Source organism: Gallus gallus, chromosome 3 (genome assembly GCF_016699485.2).
Source record: "Gallus gallus isolate bGalGal1 chromosome 3, bGalGal1.mat.broiler.GRCg7b, whole genome shotgun sequence".
Taxonomy (NCBI): Eukaryota; Metazoa; Chordata; class Aves; order Galliformes; family Phasianidae; genus Gallus; species Gallus gallus.
This window is the reverse complement of record NC_052534.1, coordinates 40,169,895-40,188,005: the sequence shown is the minus strand read 5'-3', so window position 1 is coordinate 40,188,005 and position 18,111 is coordinate 40,169,895. Positions and strand designations below refer to the sequence as shown.

Genomic DNA, 18,111 nt, shown 5'->3' with positions numbered 1-18,111 from the left:
TGGATGTGGCACTGAGGGATGTGGTTAGTGGGCATGGTGGGGGTGGGCTGATGGTTGGACTTGATGATCTGAGAGATCTTTTCCAACCTTAATGATTCTATGATTCTATATCTCTTGTGACTAGGGCAGGAAACCTCTGAGACTGGAAAATCCATTGCAAAATCTACATCAGAAACTGGTGGTGGAGGTGGGTGGGCCAGTTCTGGCCAACATCTGGCCTGAGGTTTCAGCAGCAGGTTTGAGGGAGGCAATTTTTGTTCTAAGAGGGAGCAGGAGAGCACGCTCAAATTGCAACCCTGTGGCTAAGTGATTTTTTTTCCACCAGAAATGTCTGAAAAATGCATCTAATGTTTCCTATTAAAGCAGCCATTAACATAGAGGCAGGGCTCCCAGCATGAGCCAGTACTTGCTGACAAGATCTGTGTGCACCACATTAGGGAATGTATAGCTCTCACGGCTTTCAGACCACCCTAAGTGATTTGCCATACCTCTTGTAATGATGCAGAGCCAAACACATCCATGCCTTGTGTCACAGAAGGCAGAAGGATCTGACTTCAAACTCTTTAGCTGAAATAAAAGGAAGCCAGCAAGCCCAGGGCTCTACTTCTGGGCATTGGACTGCCTTCCTGCTTGAGAACCAAGTGCTGAAAGGGACTATCGCATTCTGACGGGGCTGTGAAGTCAAACGTCTTTCACTCGCCCACCCATTCATTCACACAAGCAATGTAACAGCAGAATAAAGGCCCATACCCACAGGAGATTATACAATCCTTCACCTTCAAAATGCCCTGACTCCCAAGGTTGCTTTTCACTTTTGGAACAGAGCCTTATTCTAATTTGCAAAGGATTCAGGCGTTAACTCTCAGATTCCTTGTGATACAGTCAGCAGGTAACTGCTCTGAGTGGGCAGAAAACAAGCTGGGGTGTTTTTGTCTTAAATGCATGAATTTTCACTTAAGTGCAGAGATTTTTACTTATGCTCCATTGCTCTCACTCCAATATTTATCACTTTCTTTTCCTAAACCTGATCTCTCCAAGACATCCCCAGCTCTGTGTAGAGAAACAGAAAGCTACAGCAGAGGAGCCAGACATGGAGAAGTCTCTTTTCTTCTGCATAGCTTGTGAATATTGCTTCAGAAGGAAAATGTATTACAACAAATTTGTATCAACATCCAAGCTCACACAGTGAACCAGCTAAGAATCCATTAATTTAGTTTCAAGTATGTGGCTGAATATTTATAGGACAGTCTAGATTTCAGTGCAAACTTTCACAAATTTAGACAGCTGCCTCCAGTGCTGTTGAAAGCATATACAACCAGCACATCTGAAAATCAATACATCCCATAGGATTGAGTACCTCGGTTGGTCACATACAGCAACCATTACCTTTCTCTCAGCTTTAAGTTAGCTCCAGAACATTTTCTATACAGTTACCAGATGGCCTTTGTTGGGAAATGAAATGGGTATTTTAACCATCATGATCCTCGTTATTTTTTCTTCCAGTAGTTTGGGCTTCATCTTTATTGCAGCTTGATTTTCGTTCCAGAATTGCTCAGTAGGTCTAAATCTAGAGAAAATAGAGCCCTGGCTGTCTCGGTGATCCTGGACAGTAGAGAATACAAAGCTCTTCTGGGGACATCTGTTTTGCTGCAAGAAAGGCTTTCAGAAACAAATCCAGACAGTTGATTCATTATAAAATAGACATAAGTTATGAAGATATTCATAGAAACAAATCCATTGAAGACCTCTTAAGTTCCTGGCTGTTATTACTGTTATTTTTTAAGTCAGCACTGACTATCAACATCACATGAATAATGCAATGCAAGAGACGAATGCAAAATAGCAATAGCTGCTGAGATCACAGCCTTACCACTGGTAGCATTTAGATCATATAATATGATTGTAATTGCTCTTCTGGAGGCATGGTTGTTGTGGGATAAAAGCTCTGACTGTGGGTGGGGGAAGATGTCCCCAAGCAAGAGCTCACTGTCTCCTGAGCCATGTGTGTCTCTGAAGCTGCAGCCAAGCTGTGTGCAACTGTGTGCAGACTCTGGCTTGTGTGGCATGCTTTGGTCCAGACAGAAGAGGAACTGAGGGGAGTGAGATGCAAAAATTTTTCTCTAAAACATATGATGAACATCAGGTCTTAGCTTAAATAAACATTCTTCTAAGGAAGCCTGGACCAGGGACCTATGTCCTCAGTACATATTCAGGGACGGATTTTCATCCGTCCATTCCCTTCACAGAATAGTAGACTGAAATTCATGTGGCTGCAACAAGAGGCTTGTTATGTAGCCACACAGCAGGAAAAAAATTCCAAATCGAACAAAATTTTATGCAACCTTATATTTTTAAAAGCATCTTACAGCAATCTGTAGCCAAGCAGCAATAAAGATGTTTAATCATTGTAGACGGTGCTGTGCTGAAACTAAATACAATCCTATTTCATAAAAGATTGTGTTCACTCAGGGGCATCGGTTTCAGTCTGCTTGAGAGGCATGTATGCCCCATCCAAATATCTCTCCCAGTAACAAATCCATCAACAGCTTTTATCGAAATTAAAAACAAAATGAGATCTGACTGTTGAACTCCTGAATGCAACAGGGCTGGAGACCAGAAAGATGAGCAGCATGAGTCTTCCTCCACACAAAAGCTCCTGATGAAGTCTGCATGAGAAGGGCATCACAGCTGTTGGGGCAGAAGTCATGGCAGCGATGGCACAAGAGACTCCTGGCATCCAAATCCGACTTCCTCAGATGTTCATTGCCAGGTTGATGAACTAATATTGAAAGAAGGATCAAATTTACAATAAGTAATTTCAGGCCCTTCACCTGCCTCCCCAAATGAAAGAGCAAAGTTCAAAAGCAATGCCTTGCTCAGATTTGACCCCACACAGGGAAGGGGATCTTTGTTCACTAGCTTTTATGTCCTGGTGCTACATGGAGACCCTAGCTAGTATGCAAGCAGGACTTTCCAGCATTTACTTCTGTGCTTGGAGGGAAGAGGGTAGAGCTCTTTGAGCACTGGATGCCAATAACAGCAGTGTGTTTATTTCCTTCACCACAGCCCACTTGAGCTTTCACATTTGCTGTGCCAAGAAACTCAATGTGCATTGCCCCAGGAAACTTCGGGTAAGTGTAAAATGAGAGACAGACCATGTGTGCAATAGGAAGACAAAGAGAGCACAAAGAAAACAACAAGCCTATGCTGAAAAGCTGAGGATGCACATTAACTGAGATGCTGATTTCAACTCCTAAGCAATTCACAGGGAGGGAAAGAGTCCCATCCCAGTTTGCTGCCTCTCCTTTCCCTCACCGTGAGCTGGCACCCAAGGAAGGTAAAAGCAGAAAAGCCAGAAGAGGGGATGGGAAGCTGTCTGTGTGCAATAGGGCAAGGAAGGAAATAGCACCAAGGAGATGTAACCAGGGTGTGTGCTGTAAAATCAGAGCCCTGCTGAAATCTGTGGCAGACAGTCCTGTGCTCTCATGGACACCAATTTCACCTCCAGTTCTTTTGTGAAGACCAAGCGCTAGAGAAGCCCCATCATTTTACTGGTGTTTATGAAGCTGTGCTCATACCTCGCCAATATTCAAGTTAATGAAATCCTTGTTTTTCACACTCAATGCTTGGAATACTCCTGAAATGAAAAACAGGACACCGGATCTATAAATATGCTTCATTCATATTCATGCATGAGCTCCCCATCCCACAACGGGTGGCTGTGCCTAGGACAGAGAGGGCCTGGCACAAAGGCTGGATGCTTAAGGCTGCTGAGTGGTGGTGGCTGCTCTGAAAAAATGAATTCCTTGCAAGGGGAAAGGTCTTGCTGACTTCAGGCCTCTGTGCAAGTCTCACATCAGGAATCAGATGGAAGTGAATGCCTAAGCACTCAGATATGGATAATTAGAAATGAAGCCAAGCAATTTGCTTTTCTTTCTCTATCTAATTTTTCTCTCAGTACTTCATACTTCTATTGCCACAGATATAACCAGGAAGTACAGAGAAGAAAAAACAAAAAATATCACTCAGGAAAGTTCATTGTGATTCTCACTGAGTTGAGTTGTGTTGTGTTTGAGTTGAGTTTGGAGCCATGCTGATGATCACTTCAGTATTTATCCAGCCATTTTTACCTGCCTCTACTGCTTCTGCTCCAGAACAAGTGAGACACTGCATGTGAATGAACAAAGACCTAAGGTGGCTTGATGAGCAGAGAACAGTATCTTCAGCCAATTCAAAAGAAACTGGAGGGAAGTGGTGACAGTGAATTTGAATACTGGGGAGAATAGGGGCTGGACCCAACAGGACACACAGCTGGTCCATATTTTTATGAGTGAGATTTGGCTAAAAACTGGCTGGGCACCACTTGTCCAATGGGTGAGCCACGAGAAAAGGACACAACACAGACTTTGCCAGCATTCTTTACATGCCTTCTGCATTGCTGTGGAGTTTATGAAGCTGGCTCTATTCACATGGGGAAATTTTCCATCAGCAGCAGAGCATTCTTCTCTCTACAGGAGAAAAGCTATTCGAAAAACAAATGCTAAACAGAGCTATTTTATGTTAGCCATTGAATATACACACTTTACCTCAGATATTATGCAATATGCTTGATGGCAACCAAAAGTGGATTTTTTTTTCAAAGGGAAAGAAATTCCAGAGGAAGAAGATACTCACGACTTGCATTCTCTAAGCGAATTAGGCAGTTTAGAAAATCATCAAAATCAATTTGGAACTGCTCATCAGAGTATCGGAGGACGATCAGCTGCAGCAGGTAGTTGTTGAGTTGGTATCCTTCCCAAACACATACACAAAGGAAAAATGAGCAGCCTCATAGAACAGGTAGGAATCTGCAAATCTGTACTAATGTTGAAAACCAGTTAATGGGAGGATACACAATGGCACACATCCACCCAGAAGGTGGTCTGATTATGAAGTGAATAACTAACTCTGAACAACAAATTTTGCAGTCATTGGACATGACAGACCACTCTGTCTTGCTGAAAATTGAAGAGGTTTCTGCAAAGCTAGGTGCTTTAATAATAAAAATACTCCGTGATGTTATGCAAACCCACTGATTTCTCTTCATAACAAACAGCTTACTCACTGCTCCTACACACCTGAGGTGGAGATGGGCTCTGAAGTGTTTCCTTTTAGGGTCTAACCCTGCAGTGTTGAGTTTCACAGGGTTCAACAAAAATGGAAATATTTATCTGGCAAGCAGGGGGATGGGGCATGCTACTGGCCCATCAGTGGCTGCTTCCAGCCCCAGCTTGGACATGCTGCTTCAAACCCTTGTGGGCACAAGGAAAGCTAAGGTTGGCAGAGCAAGTGCTTTAACTAAAGGGAAGTCTGATCTTACCTACATATCTGTACACATTTGGGAAGAGGCTGCAGGGTCGTCACAAAGGAGCATGCAAGTTTTCACTTAGATGCTAAAAATCCATTCAATTTCCCTTCTACATACCTAAGTCTTCTCTGGGACTTAGTGCTTCTTGCAGTTAGGGGGTGCCCAGCTGGCATCACTGGTTGCAACAGTCTTTGCCTACAGGAAATTTGCCTGACTTGTCTTAGCTGTAGTAGTGTTTGTCTTACCTGCAGCTTTGAGAGCACTGCGAAGCTCATAGGAGGACATGGAGCCAGATTTGTCAAAGTCAAATCGAAGAAAGATATTCTGTTATGAAAGGAGCAGATGGAAAGTTCAGTATTTCCACATGAAAGGGAGAGCAGAAATGGCATGCAAAGGCAAGGTGTTTATCTCTGCGTGGCATAAGCGCTCAAGAAAGCTGTCAAGACTTTAGATCTAGTTTGATCTGCAGTAACTGAAAAGAAAATCTGGGACCCAATTCCCTGTCATATGAATAGGCTGTTGTGAAACTTAAAACAAGTACTGCCAAACCCAAGCATTCAGAGATAATGAAGTGCTCTTCATAAAAAGAATTCTATGATTTTTAAGAAGTAATTTTATCTGAGAAGGATGTATTTTTATTTGCCTTCTAACTTCTTTCTCATAAGGCAGAATCCTGAATCTCTTTTCATGTTTTTCTCTATAATCCTGAAGGTAGAAACAAATTGTTTAACAAGAAATTGAGATTATCCTTTACTCATTTGCTTGTGGATAGAAAGGTTCTAAATACTCATGGTATACCTGGGTGCAACTGGTTTTAATTTTGACCTAAGTATTAAATGATTAAGTTGGAGTTCAAATCCATCCTTTTAATGAGATGACAAACACAGATCTCCCTTAGAATATGAGTTAAACAGAGCTGTTTTCACGTTCAGTTTGAAATTTTCTATCAGATAAATGTGCAATCTTCTTACAGAAGACAAGAGTTTCTCAAGCTTCCCCATTAAAAAACAATGCATGTTTTGATAAAGGAGGTATGACATTAGGACCCAGAATAAGTGTTTGCCATTTCTGACGGCACAGACAAGAAGCAGAGAGCTGCATATTTTGAATGCTTGGGTGAAGTATGAATTCAGAAAACAACTATTGATGACCATGAGGAAGCAATTATGATGCCTTTATTTGAATATTCAGTCTGTGCCCTGATTCTGAAAGTCTGCTTCTTTTTACTGCTGTATACAGTGGCAGGGAAATGTGTTTAAAATTGGAATCAACTCTCCCAGACTTCAGTACTTTTGACTACTGAGAGATCAATAATGGAAATGCAGTGTCTTATGAGATGATTGTTTCCTGCTAGTGATGAACCATCATTTTTCTCTTCTGTACATCAGTTATGGAAACTCCTTAAGTTTCATTTTGATTGGATTCCTTGGTAGCGCCCACTACATTCTTTGTCCCAAACATACTTGATTTCCTTATAAAAATCTCTGTTATTTCCAGAAAACCATTAAGGTTTAGCATCATGGAAAGCTAAGGATGTCTTTGATGATCCAAAACAAGCAGTATACTTTTAAAACATTTGTTTTGAGTTAAAATTTCTGGCTTATAAACATTCTGCATTTTTGTCTGCGTATACATAATAAGCTAGGCATGAAATAGCTACTAACATGGAGAAACAAATACAGTGCATAATGTCACCTACTATCCATTTCTTCAGTTTTTCCCAGAAAACTTTGAACTCACTGAATTCCAGTTTCCCGTTGCCACTGGTCTAATAATCTGAATTAAGGAAAACGACACATTGCATAAAGGTGCAAATTCCAGCTAAATTTGCTGTTTCTTTAAACATATAACATTACATTGTCTGGTGCCACTGAACCTGATGCAGGATTTATCATGAGGTGCAGTTCAAGCAGTTACAGTCATGGCTATGGCTGCGATACTTAGGGAACATAATGTGATAGAAAAACACAGCTGAACAATGCAGGCTCCACAGGAATAAGAAAGACAGATTGTTCTGAGGCAAGAACAGCTTTAGATGTAAATGTGATATAAATGATTCAGAGAATGAAATTACCTGATTAAAACAAATTGCTACTGTAGTTGAAGCAGTTAGTCAACCAATGTGTTATTCAGTATTGTTATCTACAGATGAGGCTCTACTGCAGTGACTCCATCAAAGATTTAGTGAGAGTTGTGAGACAAGGCTGGCAAAATCTGGTCTGAAATAGCAGTCTATAAAGTAGAGCTGAGAGGTGGTGACAAGACGTACCTGGACTTCACTGTTCCTGAAATGTGAGGGTCTTCTTAATACCTATTGTACTGAGTTACTGACAGTCCCCTCACTCATATTCCTCTTCCCCTTCCCATCTTACTTTTCAAGACAAAGCCCTTGCTCAGATGAACGCTAGCTCAGCAGGCATTCACAATGGCCAGTGTGTGCCAAGCAGGGTCCAGCTCATCCTTATTTAAATAGCATGCTTTTGTTTAAGCATCTATACTGGTGACATTACTGAGGGCACCCACAGGTTCCATGGGCATTGTCATTCCTACGAAAAGCCTGCCTTTGTATCGAGCCAGGTTCTTCTTTCTGGTGTCATATCAAGATTTGTTCCCATCCCCACTGCTGCATGGTGACTTACAACCAGGGAATCTGGTGGCGTATGACATGGAATGGACTTGCAAACATCAACTCAAGCTTCCACTTGTGTCCTTTCGCTCCTCCATTGTACTTTAAATGCCATGACCAGAATGGGATGGTTATGTCTGCATTCCTCATGCTTCCAAAGCAGATGAAGAGATATCTCCCCATTAATTCAAAACTATGTAGAAATTTTTTTGGAAGCACTGCAAATCATGGAAACTATTTGGTTATATGCCATATAGCCATGTGCCAGGGTCAAGCGTAGACTCTTGTTCTGCTCCAATACCATGTAAGGATGAGAGGTAAACATGGGCTGGCTCCCTACTGAGGCTTGTTTTCTAAGGGAGGAGATTTAGGCCTGGTCCGCTGTTTCTCGTTGCACGTGCATAGTGATGAATCTGCACCACATTTTAATATTATGGACATGACTTTTACAGGATAGTTTTGTTTGTTTTGGTTTTGTATTGGAAGTGTTTGAGAGCGTGCTACTGCCATCATGGACTTTAGCAACTGAAGGAAAACATAAGAATTTACTAGCTGACAAAACTCAAATGTTAGATAGTTGTCTTGTCAGAACTGTAACTGTTTTGTCTCTTGTAACAAAATCAGCTGTCAGAAAAGCACACTGCCAAAAATAGGTCTACCTGAAGAGAAGCCATACTAATTTCAACAGACAGCAGAACATTGCAAAGGATGAACCCAGTGGAGAACTACCAGGGCTGTGATTCATCAAAACTGATATTTCTGCCATCATTTAGCATTTCTCACAATTAAGCACATCCAGAACAAGCATAATTATACCATCCTTTTCACTGTCTATAGGAGAAGTCTAGAAAGCTAGCATAGACATTGACACTTCCATCACAAATGCCTAAATTTGGACATAAAAATCTTACCCACAAGTCTGCCTTCTGGAGTTCCAGAGTCCAGCTGAATGACCAGATTTACCAGCTTTTCATCTAGCTGTCAAAAAACCCACAGCCTTGATGTCACTAATTTTTACCAATCTGCTGATTCCTAATTTTTTGACCCACAATTTCCATGCACACCTCTGGCGAATTCCACTCTCCAGACAACAGACTAGAGTAATACTTCAGTCATCTTTTCCAGATCTTTTTTGAATAATCTGCATCTTGAAAAATCCGCTGTTCTGTATGTAAATAATTTGAGATTTACTTCTACAGGTGTGGAAGCATCTCCCTCTGAAGTGTGCAGCAGAAAATGGTCTGTCTTGAAGCTCTTAACCCTGAATTTCTAAAGCAAAAATCAGGATGCAACTTTCACTTTTTTTTACTTTTCCTTTCCAGTGGACAGTGTTCTCACATGACATTGCCACACTCATTTCCAACATCCATGAGAGGCCCTGCTATGAGCAATTACACTCAGTATTTGTTCAGCTCCACAAGCACTTATTTAAAAGGATACATCCATAAGAGAAATGATGTTTCGGCATGAAATGAGACTTAACTTCTTGAATTTGATATCCTTTGCTGAAAAAGGACAATAATAAGAAAGAAATCATTGGGCAAATCTGCCTTTTATAATTCCATAATAGAAAACAGGATTTCGTAAGCACTGATAGCGGGCTCTTAGGCCTTACTGTGGCCTAAGAGCCACATGATTTACTCATACCCTGGAACACGAAGACAGCCCACACTGTATGGAAATCACAATCCAGACAGAGAAGGTATGAACTGAAGACATGAAAGGAAATATTTTCTTTGTTTCTTGTTATACAAAGGGCCTATAGCAGCACCATGAACTATGTCCAGGTCTTACTAGTCCCACTCCCAGTCTCCCTAGAGCAGAGAAGCAGCGCAGTGTAGAACAAGCCTCTTTGAACTGACATGGATCATGCTGGAGGCAGGGCAATCAAGTGGTTAGATCACAGACTAGATGTTTTTCTGGCTCTGCCCTGGCTGGAGGACACCATGCAAGATTAGTAACACAGCCTTTATTTTTCCATCTGTAAGGGAGCTTAAGAGCAGCTTTTATAAAGTTCTTTATGGCTCTTAACTGCATGCCACTGAGCAACTACAGAGATTATCAGTACTTACTGTTTTTTAATACTGCATTTAGAACATATTCAAGTTCTTCTGCAGCTACTTCCATGTCCTGAAGTTAGAAAAAAAAAAAAAGAAAAAGAAATAAAGACAAAAAAAGAAAGAAGCATCTGTTGCTTGATTGTTTCTAGAATAAGACATATCAAAAACTTCAGTAAATACCATCCTATTTATCTGCACTTTATTGCACCTCAGGAAAAGAGGATCATGCAAAACCCAGAAAAGGCTAAAAATCAAAGAGCTAGCAAAATACAGAAGTGCTACTGTTCATGAGGCTGTCTGCAAGCAATCTCAAGACAGAACCATTGACTCAAAGAGGAAGAAAAATGCAGCTGGACACTGAGGCAGGTAGGCTCCCTCAGGGCTTGAGTTCTAGTTCTGAACCTCCTGTTTGCTTCGTAGGAACTGCGTCCTTCTCCAAGTATAAGGCATGGTGACATCTGGTGCCTAAATGCCACATTACAGCTAAGCACACTGCCTCCAAAATGCAACGTTTTTGCCTCACTTAGCCCCGGGAGAGAGCAGAACTCTCTCCTCCTTTCTACATGTTGCCATGACACACAAAAATTTTGCACTCACCTTTCCTGAGATCTGCTCAAACAGTGCTCGGAACTGCTTTTCTTCCTCAGATTCTTGTGGACTTGGGGTTGGGTTTGGAGGCTGCAATGTCAACCACAGTAAGAAACTGTATGTAAAACATGGTGTTTCTCCTGCACGCAGTCCCTCTTTGCATCTGGGGACCATAGTATATCTTACCATAAGGGTACATGCTCCTAAACATTGCTTGCTTTGATGGCAGACCTCAGGCCTTCCTAGCATCTAGCTTTCTGAGGGGAGTCTCATCCCTCATTTCCTTTTCCTGGATGATTACGTAGTGTGCTATTGCTTTGGCTACTTCAAAACCACAACCATCTGTACTGGAAAATGCCTCTTGTCTCATCCCACCCCTGCACCACTCTGCTTCCACAGTCCTTGAACTTCCTCATTCAAGGAAGCTCTTTCCAGAGGCATCATCCCGGGACTCCTGGCCCCTCTCAATGGTGGCAGCTAGAGGTGACTGCATCTCAGCACTTTACCCAGGGCCACTGCATGCCCAGAAGCATTTTCAACCAACTGAGAGCCTCAGTGTCACTGCAGGAGTGTAGAGCCCATGATTCAGTCTGCTGATGAGACATGCAACAGCGTAGGGCCATTGCTATAGCTATGGTGACTATGCAGAGAACAGTTCTCATGCCAAAAACTGGGGAAAAGGAAGGCAACCAACAGCACAGCACACAGCGGAAATAATTGAGCTTTGCTTTCTCTACCCAAAGAAGATACAATATGGGTGATATTTAGCATACTGTCACCCTCTCAGCACTGCTTGGTCCCTTACATTTATTATTATTTTTTTTACCATATGCCTCTTCCTCACTTTGTATCACTCAGGTTTGGGTGCATTCCTTTAATGATACTGAACAAATTTACTTTGACCCTGAACGTGGCCCTGAGATCCTAGAAATGAAGGGCTACACTTGCTAGTTGGTTTCTGGAGAAGGTTTCTAATAAAGAGATTCGCATGGAATCATGGCTTAGCTTGTTTGCATAGGAATTCACACCACAATCAGCAGATTAGTTGCAGGGAAACACTAAAACAGGAGCTGACTTGGATTCAGCTGCAATTGGTGCTTGGCAGGCAGGTCAGGCCATTCAAGAACAAAAAGTATTTAATCACCTCACTGGGCACATGCGAGTACCAAGCCCTTCCTCCCAAGCCCTGTGGATACTGGTAGGTTTGTATTCAAAACAGACATAGGTCTGTGGGAATTCCATTGCCTTTTATTTTTTCCAACAATAAACAGAATTTGAACAGATACGAAAGGCCACGTGCAACTCCATGCTAACTGGGATTGCACTTTCAGTGCACCTGTGGTGGCTGATAGCAGCCTCTGGTCTATCTGACTCTGCCTTGAAGCAGCTGCAGAAGTATAACGACCGTGATTTTGATTGTTATAGCTCTTTTACCATATTCAGCAGAACTGAATGCCTCAGTCACTCGTACAAAGCTGGCAATTGTGGAACATTCCTGGGAAATGAATGTGTTTTAGCCAAAGACAGTAAAAGCAGTGTGAGCTGGCTTACACTGAGCTATCCTCTTGCTATTCTAACTCTGTAGACTTACCTCGGGGAGATCAATGGCAACATTTTCATCCAGATCCCTGGGGAAAACAAAACCTTATTCAGTATCTGAAGATGTTCAGTGTCTGCTTGGGGTGGAAAGGGCACAAGCTTGCTCATTACATTTTCCAGAGGTGAAAGATAAAACTGCATTTTTTTCTTACTGAACTACTTATGTTTAGACAAAATTAATCAGAGAGATTTTTGCACAGTTCAAATTTTGGCATGAGCCGTTATAACAGATTTTAAGCAGGACTCAGTGAGGGCATAGCCTCTGTGCATGCTGTCTGCAAAAGAATTAATCTTATTAATTGTGCACTTTTTCCCTCAGGTTTTTTTTTTTTTCATACAGAATTGTCATGTGGGCATACTTTGTGAGGAAACAAAGAGGAACCAAACACTACTGCAGCCACATATTACTGAACAGCAGCAGGCAGCTAGCAGTTTTTCCATTGGATTCACCATGGCAAGCCATATGTCTCCACCTCTTACACTGCTCTCCAAAATAGCCAGATTTAGCAGAAATGGGCAAATGCATCTGCAGATGGATTTTTCCCAACCACTTTGAAAGGAACCAGGCAGATGAGCCTTGACCTAGCTCAGCCTCACATTGGAGGGCATGCTGCAGGCCAAATACCCATTTTCAGACCTTTCCTTATTCTCCTTACTAAGCAAATAAAAATTGCAAAGTGGCAAAAAGCCCTCAGGAGCTTCCCACAACAGGGTTCTGTCATAGGACCGGGCACCCAGCATCCAGACCCTTCCCAGGAGTTGGCAGCCCCATGCAGAGGAAAGCACCAAAAGGCCTGGTGCTTTCTGCTGACTTACTCAGTGATGGCCTTCTTCTCTGAAAAGATTCTCAGGCAGAAATCTGCCTCCTGATGTGGCTCAAATGTGGTTGGAATGAGGATGTAGTCACCTGGTGGCAGCTTGAATCTGTCAGACACTTCCCTTAAATTGATGTAGGTTTTGCTCCTGGCCTTGGAGGCGTGGTACCTGAAGAAGTCTTTGCTCAAGTGTTCATCTCCACCAGGGCTCTACGGGGGATTCAAGGCAGCACTGCATTGGCTGTGGTATACTGAAGGCTACCCCCACCCTCTTCCCAGTCATGCACAAAACTCTGCCTGACAAAACTCAACCCTGACTGTCACCCCCTTGCCCAAGCACTCATAGAACCTAGCTCATGCTTTTTGGCAAGGACCTGTTACTAATGCTTCTCTCCCACCCATAAGAAAGTTTAAGGGGACACTAGGACACTACCTTCCTGCATAAGCATTCCCTGTTAGTAAGTATCACAATCCCAAGTGAGGTGTCACAGAGCAACGAGTCTTCACAGTCCTCTTCTGGATAGAGAACATGCCTCAAAAGATTTTCTAATCCAAACTTAACACAAGAACAGGAGCCACTGTGCACAATGAGCCCCAAGAGGCTCACATGAAGCAACATCCCCTCTCCTGGAGCCAGGCAGGGGGATGACACAGTCACAGGGCTGAGGAGTTTACTCTGGATACCCATGGGACTCCTAAATCCTCCTTTGAAAGGACTCCATCCTAACCAAGTCAAAATTCTCCATGGGGTTTGATGTAACCAAGAGGAGTATTTTAGGAGAAAGGGCCCTAAAAATATCTGATGACTGGCAGGATTACAAATCCGGAGAAAGATCCTAATATTGATGGTGTGGCTGCTGCACTGTAAAAGCAATAGAGCACCTCATAAATGGAGTAGCCGATGCTTAGCATTTCAGCACCAAGCTTCCTGAGTTTACGGCGATCCTTTTGCATCAGTGCTGCTATGAACGTGCAGTCATCTTGACCATCGTCTTTCTCTGTCAGATGCAGCTTGATTTGTGGATTTGTCCAGAAAGTGTCTGCCAAAGTAAAGAACACCAGAACATTTCTCGCCTCAGAATAATACCACAATCACACACACACACACACACAAAAAGTAAACAAAGAGGACAATTAAGCTGAGGTTTTGCTCTAAATTATTTTTTCCATTAGTTGTCGTGCTTCTTTCCACTCAACTCTGCAGAAAATTAGCCAAATCCCAAAGCTCTTCATGGAGTTAGGTGTAGAAAAGATTTTAGGGCTGATATTTTATTAAGTTACCGTGGTTTAAATAAAGCTGTCAGCTGGGATTTTGTTCACATAGTTACAATGATCCCATAGTACTGGTGCCAATATGGAGTAACACAGTTCAGATCCACAATGCTACTTCAGAGCCACATAAACATGCTGGCTGAGCTGGATTTTTGTCTCATTTTACACTTACTGCTGCATTTTAAGTGACTTATTTAGAGCTAGTACAGCTTGTACAAATGTAAGTAAGAGACAAATCAGATCCAACAAACTTGAGAGCGAAGAAAGCAGTTCTTTTACCCCAAGTCTCAAGTAGGACTGTATTTGTACCTTTGGCTGGCTTCTACTGGCTGAGACTCAGCTGGTCTGTCCTATTTCCACAGTTGTGGCTCTAGGGTAACAGGAGGGGGGCTGAGAGAGGTGAAGGGCTTCCGTGCCTATTCTGCATTTTCAAAGCAGTATCTACTTGCCTAGAAAATTTCTGCATCCTCCTGCAGTGGATCCCCGGACCCAGCTCCCCTCATGGATGGTCACCTCCCACTTTTGGGTAGTGTTGTCTTCCAGGGAATCTGGAGTCAGGTTGCAGATCTCAACCTTATCAAAATGCACTTTGAAATCTTCAAATTTCATCCTGAGTGGAAGACATGGGAATTAACGGACAATTATTCACTTTGGTGAAGGATGCCCAGAAAAGCACTTATACACCAGGGTCCCAGGGCCAGACTACCAGCTCACATGGATTTGAATAGCTCCAGTGACTGTGGAGATAAGCTGGATGCCCAAAGAGGAAGAACATAGTTCTCATTCATCGTGGTGTGAAACACAAACAACCCTACTGTCATAGCCTGATTTTGACATCTCTTTTACCTTTCTTTTCTCACTGTTACTCCACCACTTTTATTCATTTACAGTTGAGTGTAAGATACAGAGAAGAGACGCTGGCATAAAACCTACTGTGGAAAGAAATACTTAACCAACTCTTTCCCCTGGACTTCCAGATCCTAATCCCGAGTTGCATTCATACTGGCAGAGAACCAGCCAAAGGATGGCAGGCATCCACACAGGAGCCAAGTTTGCCTACAGATCATTTGTGCATTCAACAGCAGCCACACGGCAGCACTACAAGTGACACACTGTGGTGGATTAGCCAGGCTGTGGTACAGCTAGCCTGTCCACGTTGCAGTTAAAATAACGTTTGGGCTTCTGGTAAGGTTCTTTTCTCACCCTTTCCTCCATTATGGATGCCTGGGACTTCGTCTTAGCAAAAACAGGCACCAAGCAGAGGGATAAAAAGTATAATTGGACTTCAGTAAAGACACCAGCCAGCCCTCCAGCCCTTGAAGGTGATACAGACACTGCTGGAGCACCATACAGATTGCAGTACATGTATTTTAAACCCAAGGTGGATACATACACATGATCACTGAAAGGGAAAAGTTAATGCCAAAATACAGTCATTTTTGAGTTTCTATGTTGGATTGGTTGAACCTAGCCTACTCAGCATGCTAAGAAGCAGACAATTCATGGGATTTTAGCTAGCAAGTAAATTGGAAAAGAAATGACAAACTTTCTGGCTGGGGAGCTGGGTATTCAGGGCTGAGCAAATAGCCAGGAAAAAGGACAGCTGGAGGCAGGCACCCAGCTGTGCATAGTGTGCAGCCCTGGGCAAAGGGATTTAGCAGAGGAACTGCTCCCTCCTGACGCAAATTCCTGTAGCTATCCTTTTTCTCCCGTGACTAATACATGACAGCAAAAATGGAATAGAAGGAAAATAAAAGCTCTTCAAGACCACATGTATATCTGTGCTGGTGGCAGATAGGACCCAGCTAGCAATGAGTGCAGCTCACTGGACAGAGCATGTTCCATTTTTCTGCTATATAAGAAATGGGTGTCTATGGTGTCAATAATTTACACCTGCTATGGGCCATTTTACAACATTTTTTTTCAGTGAGGGATGAAACAGTAGAACTTGCATTCCTGGGACTTTTCCTCTTTTTTGTCAGCTGTTCTCATATATTGCTAGCCTTGCATGCCACAGACTCTGTTAATTCTTAGTATGGTGCTCAGTACACTATAGCAAGAGCAGTGTAGCAAAATCTCTGCCTCTGATTTCCTGGCCATTCAAGGCAATCTGGGGCTCTTTGGAAGCATGCTGCAAAGTAGATGAATAAATTGCACTTTTTGGATCAGATTTGGCTTCTAGAAGATAAAACATCTGTTTTGACTTCTGTAGGGCTGTCCTAGATTTCCACTGGTGAAGGCAAGAGAAGACTCCAACCCTCTGATTTTAGAAGGGAAGAGACTAGGGCAAGTTAGAAGCTGATTTCTTAGTGAACAGTAGGATCTCTCTTTCCTATCTGATAGAAGCATCATTTCAACTGCCCTGACAAGACAGATCTTTACTGCTAAAACACTGACAACATATCTTTGGGACAGTTAATGAGGTAAGCAGGCCCTGAGCACATTACCATAAAGATTTTCTTCAGCCCAAAGAACAGAAAGTTCAAAAGGACTTAGGAGATGACTTTGCTCGCCTTGGCTGCCTTATCCTGTGTACTACTTCACAACTGTGCTGCTTTTTTACACTGAGTGAAGCCACTGCGACGTAACATCACTTATCTTCCTTTAAATGTCCTGTAGCTTTTGGTCAGTTTTCCCTTCCTAACCTTCCTGTACTACCTAGCATGAAACCAAACACAATACATGAGAATAAACAGGAGTAGTTCCTCTGCTGTTTCTCCTGTTTCATTTTAACAAAAATGAGTCTGTGCACGAGAAATGACCATTGCTTTGTGTGCAATCAGCACATGAAATAAGATGGGTCCAAGACCTGGAGCACAATTACAGAAGTTGTTCAGAAATGCACAGTAGGTTTCTTGGGCTTCCTTGTCACTTTGCAGACACATTAAGAAATGACATACAAAGAGAATACTTGTTGAGCTCTCCGACATTAGGTCTTCTTCAGTAGAAACTGGTTGTCACCATCAAGAAAAGTGCCAGTGCACCTAATGTTATTTGCTCAGCACAACAATAGCGCGTGTCACGGAGAACATGTTTTGAACACTTGAATTACTTTGCTACTCACTGTTTCTAGCAGCAGGTTTAAAAACACCTCACAAAGATCACTCCAGCTTTCCAGGGAGGTAGGCCAAGTCACCACCAGAAGTCCTGGTGAACAGGCTGGCTGAAGGTCCCCAGCTACAGAAGTGATAATAAAGCTCCATCTCCTCATCTAAACTGCGACAGCAGTAGGAGCGAACTGAAAGCAGGGGAGAAGCAGCTCTGTTCATCTTGTTCCTTGTTTGACCACTTCAGTGTCTTTAGGAGTATACCACAGTCACTGATCATGCAAAGTCTGTATACTTATCCTGATGGGGAAACCATCAAGGTGTGTCTTAGAAAGGGCAAACAGACAAACACTCCTTAGAGAAATATGCAAAAGTCAGAAAGCATCAGGACAAATAAGTCTGATGGACTAGGTGAAAAGTTTAACTAGTCTCAAACTTGCCTGGCTGGTTTTGGAAGAATTCATTATATTTTCCATACAATTTTTGTCCACTTAACACCTTAATGGAAAATTTTAGTCCCAGTGGCTTCTGTTTTTGCTCTCAGTGTCTGAGATGCTGCATGAAGAAGACCAATATTTGCCTGGGTGTGTTGAACCCCATTCATTTTACTGACCTTCTGAGGACGTACTTAGCTCTGAGTCTCAAAATAACTAATAAAGATCATATGTAAAGATGCTTAAGTAATGGATCAGTCACTGGTCTTCCTTCCTTCAGGAGCTATCAAAGTATAGGATAAATCATTTCATGTGACTAAATG

General features: G+C 42.5%; 1 protein-coding gene across 4 annotated transcripts in view; it reads right to left on the bottom strand.

The window, feature by feature from the left end:
* Positions 1–2,331: 2,331 nt before the first annotated feature.
* CAPN9 (calpain 9) overlaps positions 2,332–18,111 on the bottom strand; it is a 28,268-nt gene continuing 12,488 nt past the window's right edge. Inside the window, exons 9-20 of one of the 4 annotated variants that reach the window (XM_419585.8) lie at positions 14,757–14,917; positions 13,918–14,075; positions 13,037–13,245; positions 12,213–12,249; positions 10,631–10,711; positions 10,046–10,103; positions 9,414–9,478; positions 7,047–7,115; positions 5,593–5,671; positions 4,675–4,791; positions 3,579–3,637; positions 2,332–2,779 (exon numbers count right to left, since the gene is read on the bottom strand). In XM_419585.8, the coding sequence (XP_419585.2) occupies positions 2,753–2,779; positions 3,579–3,637; positions 4,675–4,791; positions 5,593–5,671; positions 7,047–7,115; positions 9,414–9,478; positions 10,046–10,103; positions 10,631–10,711; positions 12,213–12,249; positions 13,037–13,245; positions 13,918–14,075; positions 14,757–14,917 (1,120 nt within the window). In that variant the 3' untranslated portion in view covers positions 2,332–2,752. Of the gene's footprint in view, positions 2,780–3,572; positions 3,638–4,674; positions 4,792–5,592; positions 5,672–7,011; positions 7,116–9,413; positions 9,479–10,045; positions 10,104–10,630; positions 10,712–12,212; positions 12,250–13,036; positions 13,246–13,917; positions 14,076–14,756; positions 14,918–18,111 lie in introns of those variants that run through there. The other 3 variants (XM_040697659.2, XR_005858269.2, XR_005858268.2) reach the window with 3 other exon arrangements.